Below are 14,082 nucleotides of genomic sequence, written 5' to 3' on the forward strand. Positions count from 1 at the left end.
AGGATATCTAATAAATAAAGAAGATATAAGCACACCTGACGCTAGGCCGAGGCTTCAGACTTTGGCATGCTCATGAGGCTGTACCGTCGAAACAAAATGTCCCAGAAGATAAAGAAAATAGGGTCACATTTGTACATGTATGCAGTGTTTTATAATAACGCTTTTTCTTGCGACGAAACATTATATCTTCCAGTCTCCTTGAATATTTTGAATAAAATAATTCTAACTCGTCATTTTTGATGGTCTGTTATACTTGTATTTTAATATTCGCCATTGAATTCACGTTTTGTCGAACAAACATCTAATAAAGCGTCCATTTCTGATCATCTGTAACACTGCTAGTCCAATTTTGGCACCAATCCAAAGGACAACTTCTCCCCCCTCCCCCACAATTAAATTGGAGAAATAAACAAAAACGGTATTCCTATCATTGTGTGGAGAATGAATCCACTGTGCAATAAGACATTAAATCATTTGAAATAGTAATGACTCCACGCTTGTAGCATCGAGAGGACAACCGAACCGGACAACCGAACCGGACAACCATTTGAAGCCACTGGATCCCAAAACGATATTACACCTGTTAGGTTGTCTGTGAATTGTTTTCGAGTGTGGATATGATTATGGGAATATTATCCTTTAATTTATTTCCTTCTCATGTGCAATATCATTGTATTTACTATCGTGGGTCAAAGTGAGATCAAATAATAACTCTTCATACTCTCTCGACACTTTAAAAGGGTCATGTGACCCAATCTCTCTGGGATCCAAACAAATCCCATATTAGTGTAGTAGATAGTAGAAAAATCGTGCAAATTATTATACAAGCATCAAATTTGGCATTTCTGTTCTGCAGGGCTTTCTGATCAAATCTGCCTAATTGGCCATTTGAAAATCCAAATTTTGAAAAGTTTGAAAGAAAAAAAAAACTTCAAAAAAAATTTGAAGTCACAGCTGGCTGAAATTCTTGAAGCACAAGTGAACATCCCAGACAGAGAACCAAGGGGAGATGCAGTCATCATTGATGGCTCAGCACTTATCAATGCCATACCTCCACGCACTTCAAAGATATTTGACGACTATGCTAAAGAAGACATCATCCCAAAGGTGGAATCCTATGGTGCCAGGTACGAGAGGGTGGACGTAGTACAAGAAGTCAAGTCTGAAGTCCGAGGCAAGGTCGAAAAGCGGGCAAGGAATCAGAAGAAGAATGACAGGAACCAGAAAGACCCCAAGTAACTGGAGAAGCTTTCTTCGAGATGACAGCAACAAGACTGAGCTGTTTCACTTCCTTGCGGAAAAGATGTGTGAAGCACAGACGACAAGCACAGTCATTGTCACAAAAGGAGAAGATGCCATTAGCAACACAAGGAAGTCACTGGATGCTGTGTCTCCATGTTGTCATGAAGAAGCTGACACTCGAATATTTGTATATGCCAGGGATGTAACGCCGGATGGTAGCAAGTCCATTATCATTAAGGCTAATGACACGGACATACTAGTCAGAGCAATATCTGTACTGCCATCCTTACAGGAACTAGGTCTTGAGAACATGTGGATTGCCTTTGGCCAAGGAGCCAAGGCACGATGGATTCCAGTCCATGAGGTAGTTTCTGCAATAGGGCCTGAGAAAGCGAGAGGGATCCCATACTTCCATGCGTTCATTGGATGTGATGTCGTGTCTGCCTTCCGCGGTAAAGGGAAAAAAATTGCATGGCAGACTTGGAACGTCTTTGATGATGTTTCTGAAACATTCACCAATCTCAGCCAGCATCCAACATTGATTCGTGATCTTGACTTTTTTGAAGTTTTTTTTTCAAATTTTTCTAAATTTGGATTTTCAAATGGCCAATCAGGCAGATTTGATTATAATCCCCTGGAGAACAAACGTGCCAAATTTGATGCTTGTATCATCATTTGCACGATTCCTCTCAAAAATTGCTGTTTTCTGCCCCCACTATATGTGGATAAACCAGTGAGAATGTCACGAGGTGAATATACCCCCCTGCGTTAATGAAAAAGGTTATATTTAAAGATCGTTTTTTGATGATATGACGTCAACGGTGACCAAAAGCAAAAACAAACAAGAAAAAGAGCAATCAGAGATTGCAGACCCTTGCCAGGACTTCGTTTGAGTGTTGTATTGTTTTATAGGTTTTAGGGTAAATCCAATATCGCTGCCAACCATGTACCCTATGATATGATATATGTGTGAACCTATTGTTCCTCATGGACAGGCGGTCATATGTGTAAAGTTTCACTTCGATTTGTTCAGCCACTTCAGTTAAGTGGATTTTTGAAGGTTTTTTTTTCTTAACAATATGGCTGCCGAATCACGTGATCGATGATGTCATGAAAATGGAGACTCATGGAGACTTGTACATTGATCATGGTGTCCTCATGGAGCTTTCAATGTTTAATGGGACTTGTAGATGGATCGTGGTGTCCTCATGGTGTTTTCAATGTTTAATGGAGACTTGTACATGGATCATGATGTCCTCATGGAGTCTTCAATAATTAATGGAGACTTGTACATGGATCATGATGTCCTCATGGAGACTTGTACATAAATCATGGTTTCCTCATGGAGACTTATACATCGATCTTGGTGTCCTCATGGTGTTTTCAATGTTTAATGGAGACTTCTACATCGATCGTGGTGTTTGCAACACTGTTGTGGTTTATCCTCATGGCAGGGCATGGATAACATGACACACGACCTCGTGGGTTTTTTCTTCAGTGTGTCGACAAATTAATGACCCCAAACCCCCAAAACAATGGTTGATTGGTAGATGGTAAAATCGATAACGATAATGGCATGTACATGCCATGTACATGTAAATTTACAGATTCTGGTCCCTGCGTGGCATGCGTCATGACATGTCCTTTTCTGCTGCTGCGACTGCGATAATGGACAGATTCTGCTTTTGGGAAATGCAGACAACTTGTCACAAACAGAGTCATAATAGCTGAGGACATACTGTCGTACCCAGTCGTAGTGGGGCCCAAATATATGTCCCATACCGGAATTTATGGCTCTCCTTCTGTAAATGCATCAAACGCCGTGTGTTTTTAGGATGTCCCAAAAGGTAGCCGAGAGGTAATATAAGGTGTTGCATTCTAGACTGGGAGCCCGAGACCTCCAACCCAGCTGAAAAGGTTACCAATTTTGGCGATCACCACAATGTATGGTAGATAATCTTATTTCGAGGAACTGAATGTCTGCCGGGTTTTCAGTGGTGGGTCTTCCCATGAAAGGGACTGGAAAGGGTCTCAGAAATTGCGCTGGATCAACTGAAATGGTTACCGACTGAAACTACATGACGATGCAAGTGCACAATCTCCTGAACACTGCTACACCCCTGACAGACAGATTCAAGGGTGTAAGGGCCCTGAAAGACCCTCTGAAGGGGTGCTCAGAAATGTGCTATATCAGCTAATCGAGTTACCGATTGGAACCTACCTTGATGTGCACTCCACCACATTCCAATGCTGACAACCCGTGACAGACATTTCTGGTGGTAGTGTGCCCCAAACAGACACACCAAAATGAGATTGATTAGCTATTTGGGTTCCCTATCGAAAATAAGTGCACATTGTTCTCCATAGGAACAACTACTGACAGACATTTGTGGTGGTGGGATGTCCCAGATAGACACCCTAAAGTAGGTCACCCCATAAATACACATGATTGTAGCACTTGCATCCTACAAGCACAATCTCTTATAGATGATAGATGATACACTGTGCGTGAATTTCACTAATGATCACAATGGTAGTCTACTCATCTACTCATAATCACTCCAAATTATACTGTGCACCATCACAACAAGTACCAAGGGATGAAAAGACCCCATGATCATATTGTCCTGGCCTGCAGGGATCCAGTCCAGCTCGTCACAATTTGAATCAGTCATCACCCCAACGTTCATCGTCCGATGACACGGTACACTCGGAGGGTGAACCGAGTTTGTCGGATTCAGACCCAGCGTTTTTTGAGTCTGCAATAATCGTTTCATCATCGGAAGTGGTGGCTGCGTCATGTCCTTGTTTTGCATTGACCGAGAAAACGCTCTCCGGTATGGCAGGTCCAACAAACTAACAGGGAAGAAATATTCCACTCTCCTCCTTCCACCGGTAACCCGTAAGCGAGAGGCCCTCGCGAGGATTTGCTGTCGTAGCATATAGATCCGTATCATGGCGACGTAGTGCACCCACTGCGTCTTCATTTCCAAGCATCTCCGACTGGGTGGAAAGATGGCGCAGCCAATTTTCCTCAAATTGGTTAACGGGTTATCCTGCAAATGTGAATTGATGGAATCGGTCTCCAGCTGGATCAACTCCACGTCATCTTGTTCATTGAATTAATTCATAAAATAATTAATCTGACAATATTCACATGATATCACAATCAATAAAGGACGTTGAAATCACACTTTCAATGAACGGGCTGGCGTGGAAGGTGATCAATGAGTCAGCTTCCTTATGCTTGCCTTGCAGGTGTTGCGGCCGCTGCATGAAAACTCATTGATCGGCTGTGTCGAGCTAGTACAGTAGACAATATGTGGCATGGGACATGATGAGGATTTTACGGCCAAGGATGTGCCCATAGTGGTCTTGCGTCCATTTTCTTTTGATGAACTTGGCGAGTTCGTCCTTGAAGATACCTTTTTTCAGGAGTTTTGCCCGCTTTGTCGTATACACCGTTGTGGCCCTGTGATGATGAATGGGCGATCATCTGCTCCTCGAAATTGGCCCTCGCTCTCCTTCATGGACGTGCCATCATAGTTGTCCAGACACACGTGCACTTCATTCGCCTTACTTGAACAAACCTTCGACAGAATGTTGCGAGTTATGGACGTGTAAGAAGCGCTGGTATTCGCTACAGACAAGATGGAATAAGCAAGGAGTCCTCCATCATATATGTTTGATGTCAATTGGTGGTAAATCATCATTAGAGATCGATTCAGCTTGGATCATCTCAAACTTTTACAGAAGTATAATCTCGCAAGTCTTCACTGGGGTTCCATCATTTTGTGAGAGTCACAACGGTCAGATCAGGTCAGGTATGGGAGCATGCACCGGAGCAGCGCGTCGCTGGATCCACTTTCCGCCGTTAGTCCAGGGGCCTCCGTCTGCGCATCCCCCAGGCAGATGCCTGGCCCATCCCCATCCCCTTGAGATGCCGATCAACCCGCTGCAACCACGAGGCACGTGGTCGGCCCATTGTTCTCCTCCAGTCACAAGGGGTACTGTGCGATCGGGTACCTCATGAAGTTGTGGAGCTCAAACGTGGTGCTGTCAGAGACAACGAAGATCATTCAGATGAACAAGTCTTGCAAGGTTTCTGGATTTTCTTTGACAATTCAGACATGGTGTTCTTGGTCCTTTCCTTCACATTTTCGGAGGTGAAATTCTGAATTCTGGAGAAGGTGACCTTTTGGAGAAATTGACTCGAATCGCCGTTCCATTCGACTTGGAACTTTTGCCTGGCCTCTTGACCCCTTGGAAGCGTCCCGAGAAGATGTTTTTTTCCATCTCTGATGAAAGCTGCTTTCCCGGTAGCGACATTCAATAATTCAAACGACCTAACAACTTCGTTTGAGAATGGGTTGCATTCTTCTTCGTCAATTTTGCCAGACCCCTCACAGGCTCTTCGTCAATTGGTCGTTTGAAGATTGGCAATCTTGATCCGATAACCTCGCAACTTAACTGCCACATTTTGTCCCACTTCCAATGCTGCCAGAGCACGCTGCGTCATTGATGTCGACCATCAAGGAATGGCACTTTCAAAATTCCGGAACACAACAAATTCCTTTCATTTGAGATGAGGGGTCGCGGTTTACCGGCCGTTCGAGCAACAAATCCACAGCATTCCTTGCGTAGTCTTTCTTCCTTCTCCTGATGGAGGACGCGCCGTTTTCTAGCAATGCACGCAGGCGAGGATTGATGCTCTTCAGCTTTTTGATGGGAAAGACATCCCCCATCGTGCATAGTTTGGCTGATGCAGGGAGAACAATATGTCGAGCACTGCTGGGAAGATGTTCACGTAGTCGTTTGTCCTTACGCATCTCTGGTCCTCGCGGTATACGTGATTCGTCATGAAGATGTAAGTTGGCCAGAAATGAGCACTGCTGGGAAGATGTTCACGTAGTCGTTTGTCCTTACGCATCTCTGGTCCTCGCGGTATACGTGATTCGTCATGAAGATGTAAGTTGGCCAGAAATGAGCAATTCTTTGAGGTCGAGCTCACCTTTGAGATAATTTTAGAAGCATTTCTGGTATATCATGTGTTTGTTGATGACAGGATTGATCACATACGCTTCTACTTCACTGGGTTTTGATGGAGCCCTTTTTTTTCATGGTGTCGACTTTAGGGTGTCTATCTGGGACATCCCACCACCCAAAATATCTGTCGATGGGTGTTCTTGCAAGTGAGTGACAGAGAGAACCATGCGCACTTATTTTTGATCGGTAACCCGAATAGCCAATCCAGCTCATTTTGGGGCTGACCTACTTTGGGGTGTCTGTTTGGGGGCACACTACAACCAGATATGTCTGTCACGGGTTGCGTCAGTATTGGAATGTTGTGGAGTGCACTACAAGGTAGGTTCCAGTCGGTAACTCGATTCGCTGATCTCGCACATTTGTGAGCACCCCTTAAGAGGGTCTGTCAGGGCCCTTCCAGCATTTAATCTGTGGTCAGTGGTGTGGCAGTGTTCAGGAGATTGTGCACTAGCACCGTGATGTACCCTTTCCAGTCCCTTTCACGGGCAGACCCACCACTCAGAACCCGGCAGACGTCCAGTTCCTCGAAAAAAGAGTGTCCAACAGACATTGGGTGATCGCCAATATTGGTAGCCTTTTCAGCTGGGTTGGAGACTCCCGGTCTATTAAATCCACAAAGGTGAAAAGGACCTTATGTAATCTTTCCCAATTACTTGTCAAAGTAGAAGTGAGGTGACGGTGCCTGGTGGGAGGGGCGTGGTAAAAAGGGAGGGGTAAAACGAGGCCACACCCTCTTCATCCAAATTAAAACCTGCACAATACCATTCCATTCATTAAAGGAAAACTACACGAGATAGGTGGTTCTGGTCATCCCAAGTGGAAACATCATGCAGGTCCCAAACTCAATGAGGCTCCGAATATGACCTCTGCTTCAAATCGATCTTGAAAACCTGATCCTCAAGGGAAGGTAACAGACGCAGCAGGTCAATTCCTCTTAAACACGTGACACATTCCATGAATGTCAGCGCAGGGAACTCATCCAAGGCACCGACATACGATGGCCTACTTTTAGCGAGATACCGTGGGGGGGGGGGGGGGGTCTTGAACCATGGTGACGTAAATTCGGATAGGATAGCCGGCTTTACGTGTGCATCTGGAGGTCGGCGTGCTTCGAGATGCCGCACCTCCTGCAGGCATTTCAACAGGACGGTAAGTTTTCGTCGCGTTGGAATCCTCTGGGAAACGAGTCCAGGAGCTGCAGAGAGCTCAGAGGGGAGCAGCGCATACTACGAACCGAAAGAGAATCCCCTGCCAATCCCCGTGCGGGTTCCCATTGAATCTCATGAGCCATTCCAAAACGCACATGCTCCGCACGAATGTCAAAAACGCACGACCATTTCCCATTCTCACCCTCACGTGACTTCTCCACCCTGGGCTCTCGACGCCAACCCTTCCCCCCGCTCTCTCTCCCGCTCCCCCACCTCGATCCCTGCGCCGCTGGGCGTTGGTTGCGCTTTTTCACGGTGCCGCCTCGTCCGCACTGCGCTCCCGGTCCGAACGTTTGCGGACTCGTTGTTGCGGCTCTACCCGCAGCAGCCCTGCCTGCCTTGCAGAGCGGCCTCAGCACAGGTCGAGGAGGCGGCAGTTCGGGGAACTCTGTGTTTCTTGTAGCGCGAATGAGTGAGTGTTCGGTCTCGCAACACGTGCTTGCCCGCGATACGTTATATGTTGTGTGTGTGTGTGTGTCATGACGTCCCATATTCTCATCATGTATCATCACTCTCCATCATTTTCCCATCATGTCATCATGCTTCATCACATTACACAAAGGTCTTATCAATTATCGTCTCATCACGCTCCATCATTTCATCACGTCCCATCACTTTCCATCATCTGACCGTGTCTCATCACTCTCCATCATATCTCATCATGATTCGTCATTTCATCATCTCATCACTTTCCATCATAACATCATGCCCCATCAATCTACATCATATCTCATCACTCTGTAATCTCATCATGCTCCATCATTTCATCACCTGATCATTCCCCATCAATCTACATCATATCTCATCATGCTCTGTTATTTCATCATCTCATCACTCTCTATAATCTCATCTTGCTCCATCAATCTACATCATATCTCATCGCTCTGTAATCTCATCATGCTCCGTCATTTCATCATCTGATCATGCCCCATCGATCTCCATCATATCTCATCATGCTCTGTTATTTCATCGTCTCTATAATCTCATCATTTTCCATCATTTCATCATGTTCCATCACTCTCCATCATCTGAACGTGTCTCATCATTCTCCATCATATCTCATCATACTTCATCATTTCATAATCTCATCACTCTCCATCATCTGATCATGCCCCACCAATCTACATCATATCTCATCACTCTGTAATCTCATCATGCTCCATCATTTCATCATCTGATCATTCCCCATCAATCTCCATCATATCTCATCATGCTCTGTTATTTCATCATCTCATCACTCTATAATCTCATCATGCTCCGTCATTTCATCATCTGGTCATGCCCCATCAATCTCCATCACATCTCATCATGCTCTGTTATTTCATCTCATTACTCTATAATCTCATCATGCTTTGTCATTCCATTATCTCATCACTTTCCATCATCTGGCCATGCCAATCACTCTCCATCATTTCATCATCTAATCACTCTCCATCATCTGACCATGTCTCATCATTCTTCATCATATCTTATCATGCTTCCTCGTTTCATCATGTCCCATCACTCTCCATCATCTCATCACTCTCTATAATCTTATCATGCTCAATTATTTCATCATGTCCCATCACTCTCTATCATCTGACCATGTCTCATCATTCTCCATCATATCTCATCATGCTTCATCATTTCATAATCTCATCTCTCTCCATCATCTGATTATTCCCCATCAATCTACATCATATCTCATCACTCTGTAATCTCATCATGCTCCATCATCTGATCATGCCCCATCAATCTCCATCATGCTCTGTTATTTCATCATCTCATCACTCTATAATCTCATCATGCTCCATCATTTCATCATCTGATCATGCCCCATCAATCTCCATCATATCTCATCACTCCATAATCTCATCATGCTTCGTCATTTAATCATCTCATCACTCTCCATCATCTGACCATGCCTCATCACTCTCCATCATATCTCATCATGTTCCGTCATTTCATCATCACATCACCCTCCATCATCCGATCATGTCTCATCACTCTCCATCATATCACATGATGCTCCGTCATTTCATCATCTCATTACCCTCCATCATCTGATCATGCCCCATCACGCTTAATCATTTCATCACTCTCCATCATATGACCATATTTCATCATTCTCCATCATATCTCATTATGCTCAGTCATTTCATCATGCTCCGTCATTTCATGATGTCTCATCATTTCATCATGTCTCATCACTCTCCATTGTATTTCATCATGCTCGGTCATTTCATCATGGTCCATCATGTCTCATCATTCCTGATCATGCTTAATTGCGTCCCACAAAGGTCTTATGTCTCATCATGCTCTGTCATTTCCCATCATCTTCTCATGCATGATGACGCTTCATGTCCTACAAGATCTTATCATGTCTCATCATGGTCCATCATCTCATCATGCTACGTCATTTCCCATCATCTCCTCATGCATGATGACGCTTCATGTCCTACAAGGTCTGATCACGTCTCATCATGGTCCATCATCTCATCATGCTCTGTCATTTCCCATCATCTCCTCATGCATGATGACGCTTCATGTCCTACAAGGTCTGATCACGTCTCATCATGTATCCTGTTTATGATGCTTCCTCATCTCCCATTTTATACATGTTGCTGTCCTATTAGGTGTTGTCACATGTAATGTTTGCCTATTACTTTCTATCATATCCAATCAGTCCAAACGTTTACCCTTTATTTTTATCCCATCATGGCTCATCATCCTATCGTCGATCATGTCCAATCATGTCCTGTATTTTTATCTTGTCTATCATAATTCCATCAATTCTCATCGTGTGCTATTTTAGCAATTATACATACACTGCCATTGTTGCCACAGTCACCCCTCGTGAACGAGCACTGCTCTCTATCCCCTCCGCCTTATGTACAAGCAGTATCCTCTCCACTCTCTCTTGTGTGAGCACAGCCCTCTTTTCCCTTCCCCCTTGTGCACGAGGACATCCTTCTTTCCCCTCTACCTTGTGTACAAGCACCACCTCATTCTCCTACCTTCCCCTTGTGTATGAGACAATGGCACTCCATGAATAATGCACGTAAAGATGTTACAGCTCTCATCAAGTTTGCCGCACTATCTGTGAACGTTTTCAAGTTGCTCCTCATGTACCGTTTTATCGAATGGCTTTTGGCTGGCCCGCAAACATTAGGTGACGTAACGTTGTAATGCAGTGACGAAACAATTGGTTGACGTAGAAAGTATTCTGGTAAGCAGCACTCCCAAGAAGATCCTTGAGGTTTGGCTAGTCGGTTGGATAAATACGAGAACGAATTGGTAAAGAGTCAAGGGGAGGATGGGGGTGGTTGATGTTTTGCAGAGAAGTGGATGAAGTTGTAAAAGAGAAGGTGTGGGTGGTGTCAGGAGGTAGTTTGGGGGTATTTCAGTATCGCTTCATCAAAATTCCAGAGATGTCCCTGTGCACTTGTCCACTGCACTCTGGGATTGTGGAACGGGTCAGGTTTGAGAACCTCACTACACTGAGCAGTTCGAGTCCACATCAACTGGTACATCACAACACCGAGTGGTACGCATGATATAGAGTGGTGTGGTTATTCCACCGACGTTACCCAAGATGCCCACTTTGTAATGTTATTGTGTGTTATCGAGTGGTAGTCGTTGGTAGTGTTAGAATGTACTGCAGTAAACAACTTGTCTTGCTCGTGCAGACAGACTAGTGTCCATCCATGTCGGCGGGTAGGTAGAATATATGGCTGGAATCAATGGAACGTTCATCAAAGTTCCATCGAGGTATAATAACCGCCGTGGGAATAAGCTGACATTTCGCCACGAGCCCAGGTTCTGCTTGCTTCCCATGGCGGTTACTATACCTCGATAAAAAAATCCTGTTGAATCCAACCATCACAATGTAGTAGTTTAGTGGTGGTGTTGTGCAGTTATCGAGTGGACAGACTGTGGTGCTGTTATAATGTGACTTCCCACACGCCAGACACTTCACACAGACTTCTCACGCTCTCACAGCCCCATCACAATCCCACAGGCTCCTCATGTTCCCATAGCCCTTCAATACCACAGGGTTCTCATGCTCCCACAGCCCCCTCAATCCCACACGCCAGGATGCTCATGCTCACACAGGCCGCTCACGCTCCCACAGGCTCCTCGTGCTCCCACAGACTCCTCACGCTCCCACAAGCTCCTCACGCTCCCACAGCCCCTCAATCCCACAGGGTTCTCGTGCTCCCACAGCCCCCTCAATCCCACACGCCAGGATGCTCATGCTCACACAGGCCGCTCACGCTCCCACAGGCTCCTCGTGCTCCCACAGACTCCTCAAGCTCCCACAAGCACCTCACGCTCCCACAGCCCCATCACAATCCCACAGGCTCCTCACGTTTCCACAGATCCTCAATCCCACAGGCTCCTCATGTTCCCATAGCCCCTCAATACCACAGGGTTCTCATGCTCCCACAGCCCCCTCAATCCCACACGCCAGGATGCTCATGCTCACACAGGCCGCTCACGCTCCCACAGACTCCTCACGCTCCCACAAGCACCTCACGCTCCCACAGCCCCCTCAATCCCACAGGGTTCTCGTGCTCCCACAGCCCCCTCAATCCCACACGCCAGGATGCTCATGCTCACACAGGCCGCTCACGCTCCCACAGGCTCCTCGTGCTCCCACAGACTCCTCAAGCTCCCACAAGCACCTCACGCTCCCACAGCCCCATCACAATCCCACAGGCTCCTCACGTTTCCACAGATCCTCAATCCCACAGGCTCCTCATGTTCCCATAGCCCCTCAATACCACAGGGTTCTCATGCTCCCACAGCCCCCTCAATCCCACACGCCAGGATGCTCATGCTCACACAGGCCGCTCACGCTCCCACAGACTCCTCACGCTCCCACAAGCACCTCACGCTCCCACAGCCCCCTCAATCCCACAGGGTTCTCGTGCTCCCACAGCCCCCTCAATCCCACACGCCAGGATGCTCATGCTCACACAGGCCGCTCACGCTCCCACAGGCTCCTCGTGCTCCCACAGACTCCTCAAGCTCCCACAAGCACCTCACGCTCCCACAGCCCCATCACAATCCCACAGGCTCCTCACGTTTCCACAGATCCTCAATCCCACAGGCTCCTCATGTTCCCATAGCCCCTCAATACCACAGGGTTCTCATGCTCCCACAGCCCCCTCAATCCCACACGCCAGGATGCTCATGCTCACACAGGCCGCTCACGCTCCCACAGACTCCTCACGCTCCCACAAGCACCTCACGCTCCCACAGCCCCCTCAATCCCACAGGGTTCTCGTGCTCCCACAGCCCCCTCAATCCCACACGCCAGGATGCTCATGCTCACACAGGCCGCTCACGCTCCCACAGGCTCCTCGTGCTCCCACAGACTCCTCAAGCTCCCACAAGCTCCTCACGCTCCCACAAGCTCCTCACGCTCCCACAGCCCCTCAATCCCACAGGGTTCTCGTGCTCCCACAGCCCCCTCAATCCCACACGCCAGGATGCTCATGCTCACACAGGCCGCTCACGCTCCCACAGACTCCTCACGCTCCCACAAGCTCCTCACGCTCCCACAGCCCCCTCAATCCCACAGGGTTCTCATGCTCCCACAGCCCCCTCAATCCCACACGCCAGGATGCTCATGCTCACACAGGCCGCTCACGCTCCCACAGGCTCTTCATGCTCCCACAGGCTCCTCACGCTCCCACAGCTCCTCAATCCCACATGCCATGCCACTCATGCCTCCACAGGCCCCTCATGCTCCCACACGCCAGGCTGCTCATGCTGATGGTGATGATGATGGTGACACAGGCTACTTACAATCCCACAGGCCCTTCATGCTCCCACAAGCTCCTCACAATCCCACATGTCAGACCGCTCATGCTCACACAGGCTGCTCACACTCTCACATGCCCCTCACACTCCCAAAGCCCCCTCACAATCCCGCATGCCAGGCCACTCATGCTCCCACAGACTCCTGATACTCTGACAGGCTTTTCATGCTCTCACAGGTTCCTTGCACTCCTACACTCCACAGCTCCTCATGATCTTACATGCCAGGCCTCTCTCTCTCTCCCACAGGCTCCTCACGATCCCACAGGCTCTTCACATTCCTCCAGGTCCCACACGCTACCACAGGCCAATCATCCTTCCACATGCAGCCCCTCATACTTCCACAGGTTCCTCACCCTCCCTCAGAATCCTCATGTTCCTCACGCTCCCACAGAGTGTGCATGATACCACAGGCTCCTCACGATCCCAAGGACCCTCATGCTCTCACAGGTTCCTGATGCTCCGAAAGAGTGCTCCTTCAGGGTGCTCATGATGCCACAGGCCGCTCACGCTCCCACAGAGTCGACATTATCTATTTAGGGAATGTTTAATAGGGTTGTGGTATGTTTGGCACATGGACAACATTGTGGGAATGCCTGTCATGTTTGCATCACCATCATCATCGACACGGACAGCGTGCTGGGTAATCATCAACACGGACAGCGTGCTGGGTAATCATCAACACGGACAGCGTGCTGGGTAATCATCAACACGGACAGCGTGCTGGGTAATCATCTACACGGACAGCGTGCTGGGTAATCATCAACACGGACAGCGT

At 47.4% G+C, this 14,082-nt stretch overlaps 2 protein-coding genes across 5 annotated transcripts in view; one reads left to right on the plus strand and one right to left on the minus strand.

Annotated features, from left to right (window-relative positions):
* Window positions 1-13,832, minus strand: part of NUBP1 (NUBP iron-sulfur cluster assembly factor 1, cytosolic) — a 122,683-nt gene extending 108,851 nt beyond the window's left edge. For 3 of the 4 annotated variants that reach the window (XM_085898720.1, XM_085898709.1, XM_085898678.1), the window contains exon 1: window positions 13,753-13,832. In XM_085898720.1, coding sequence (XP_085754846.1) covers window positions 13,753-13,795 — 43 coding nt within the window. In that variant the 5' untranslated portion in view covers window positions 13,796-13,832. Of the gene's footprint in view, window positions 1-13,660 lie in introns of all 4 variants that reach the window. The other variant, XM_085898699.1, reaches the window with a different exon arrangement.
* The window catches only part of LOC147035455 (peripheral myelin protein 22-like), a 48,012-nt gene continuing 41,631 nt past the window's right edge, over window positions 7,702-14,082 (plus strand). The window contains exon 1 of the mRNA XM_085898735.1: window positions 7,702-7,908. Within this exon, the coding sequence (XP_085754861.1) occupies window positions 7,905-7,908 (4 nt within the window). The 5' untranslated portion in view covers window positions 7,702-7,904. The remainder of the gene's footprint in view (window positions 7,909-14,082) is intronic.

The sequence above is a fragment of the Eptatretus burgeri genome, chromosome 1 (genome assembly GCF_056783735.1).
Source record: "Eptatretus burgeri isolate ZD-2024b chromosome 1, Ebu_testis_v1, whole genome shotgun sequence".
Taxonomy (NCBI): Eukaryota; Metazoa; Chordata; class Myxini; order Myxiniformes; family Myxinidae; genus Eptatretus; species Eptatretus burgeri.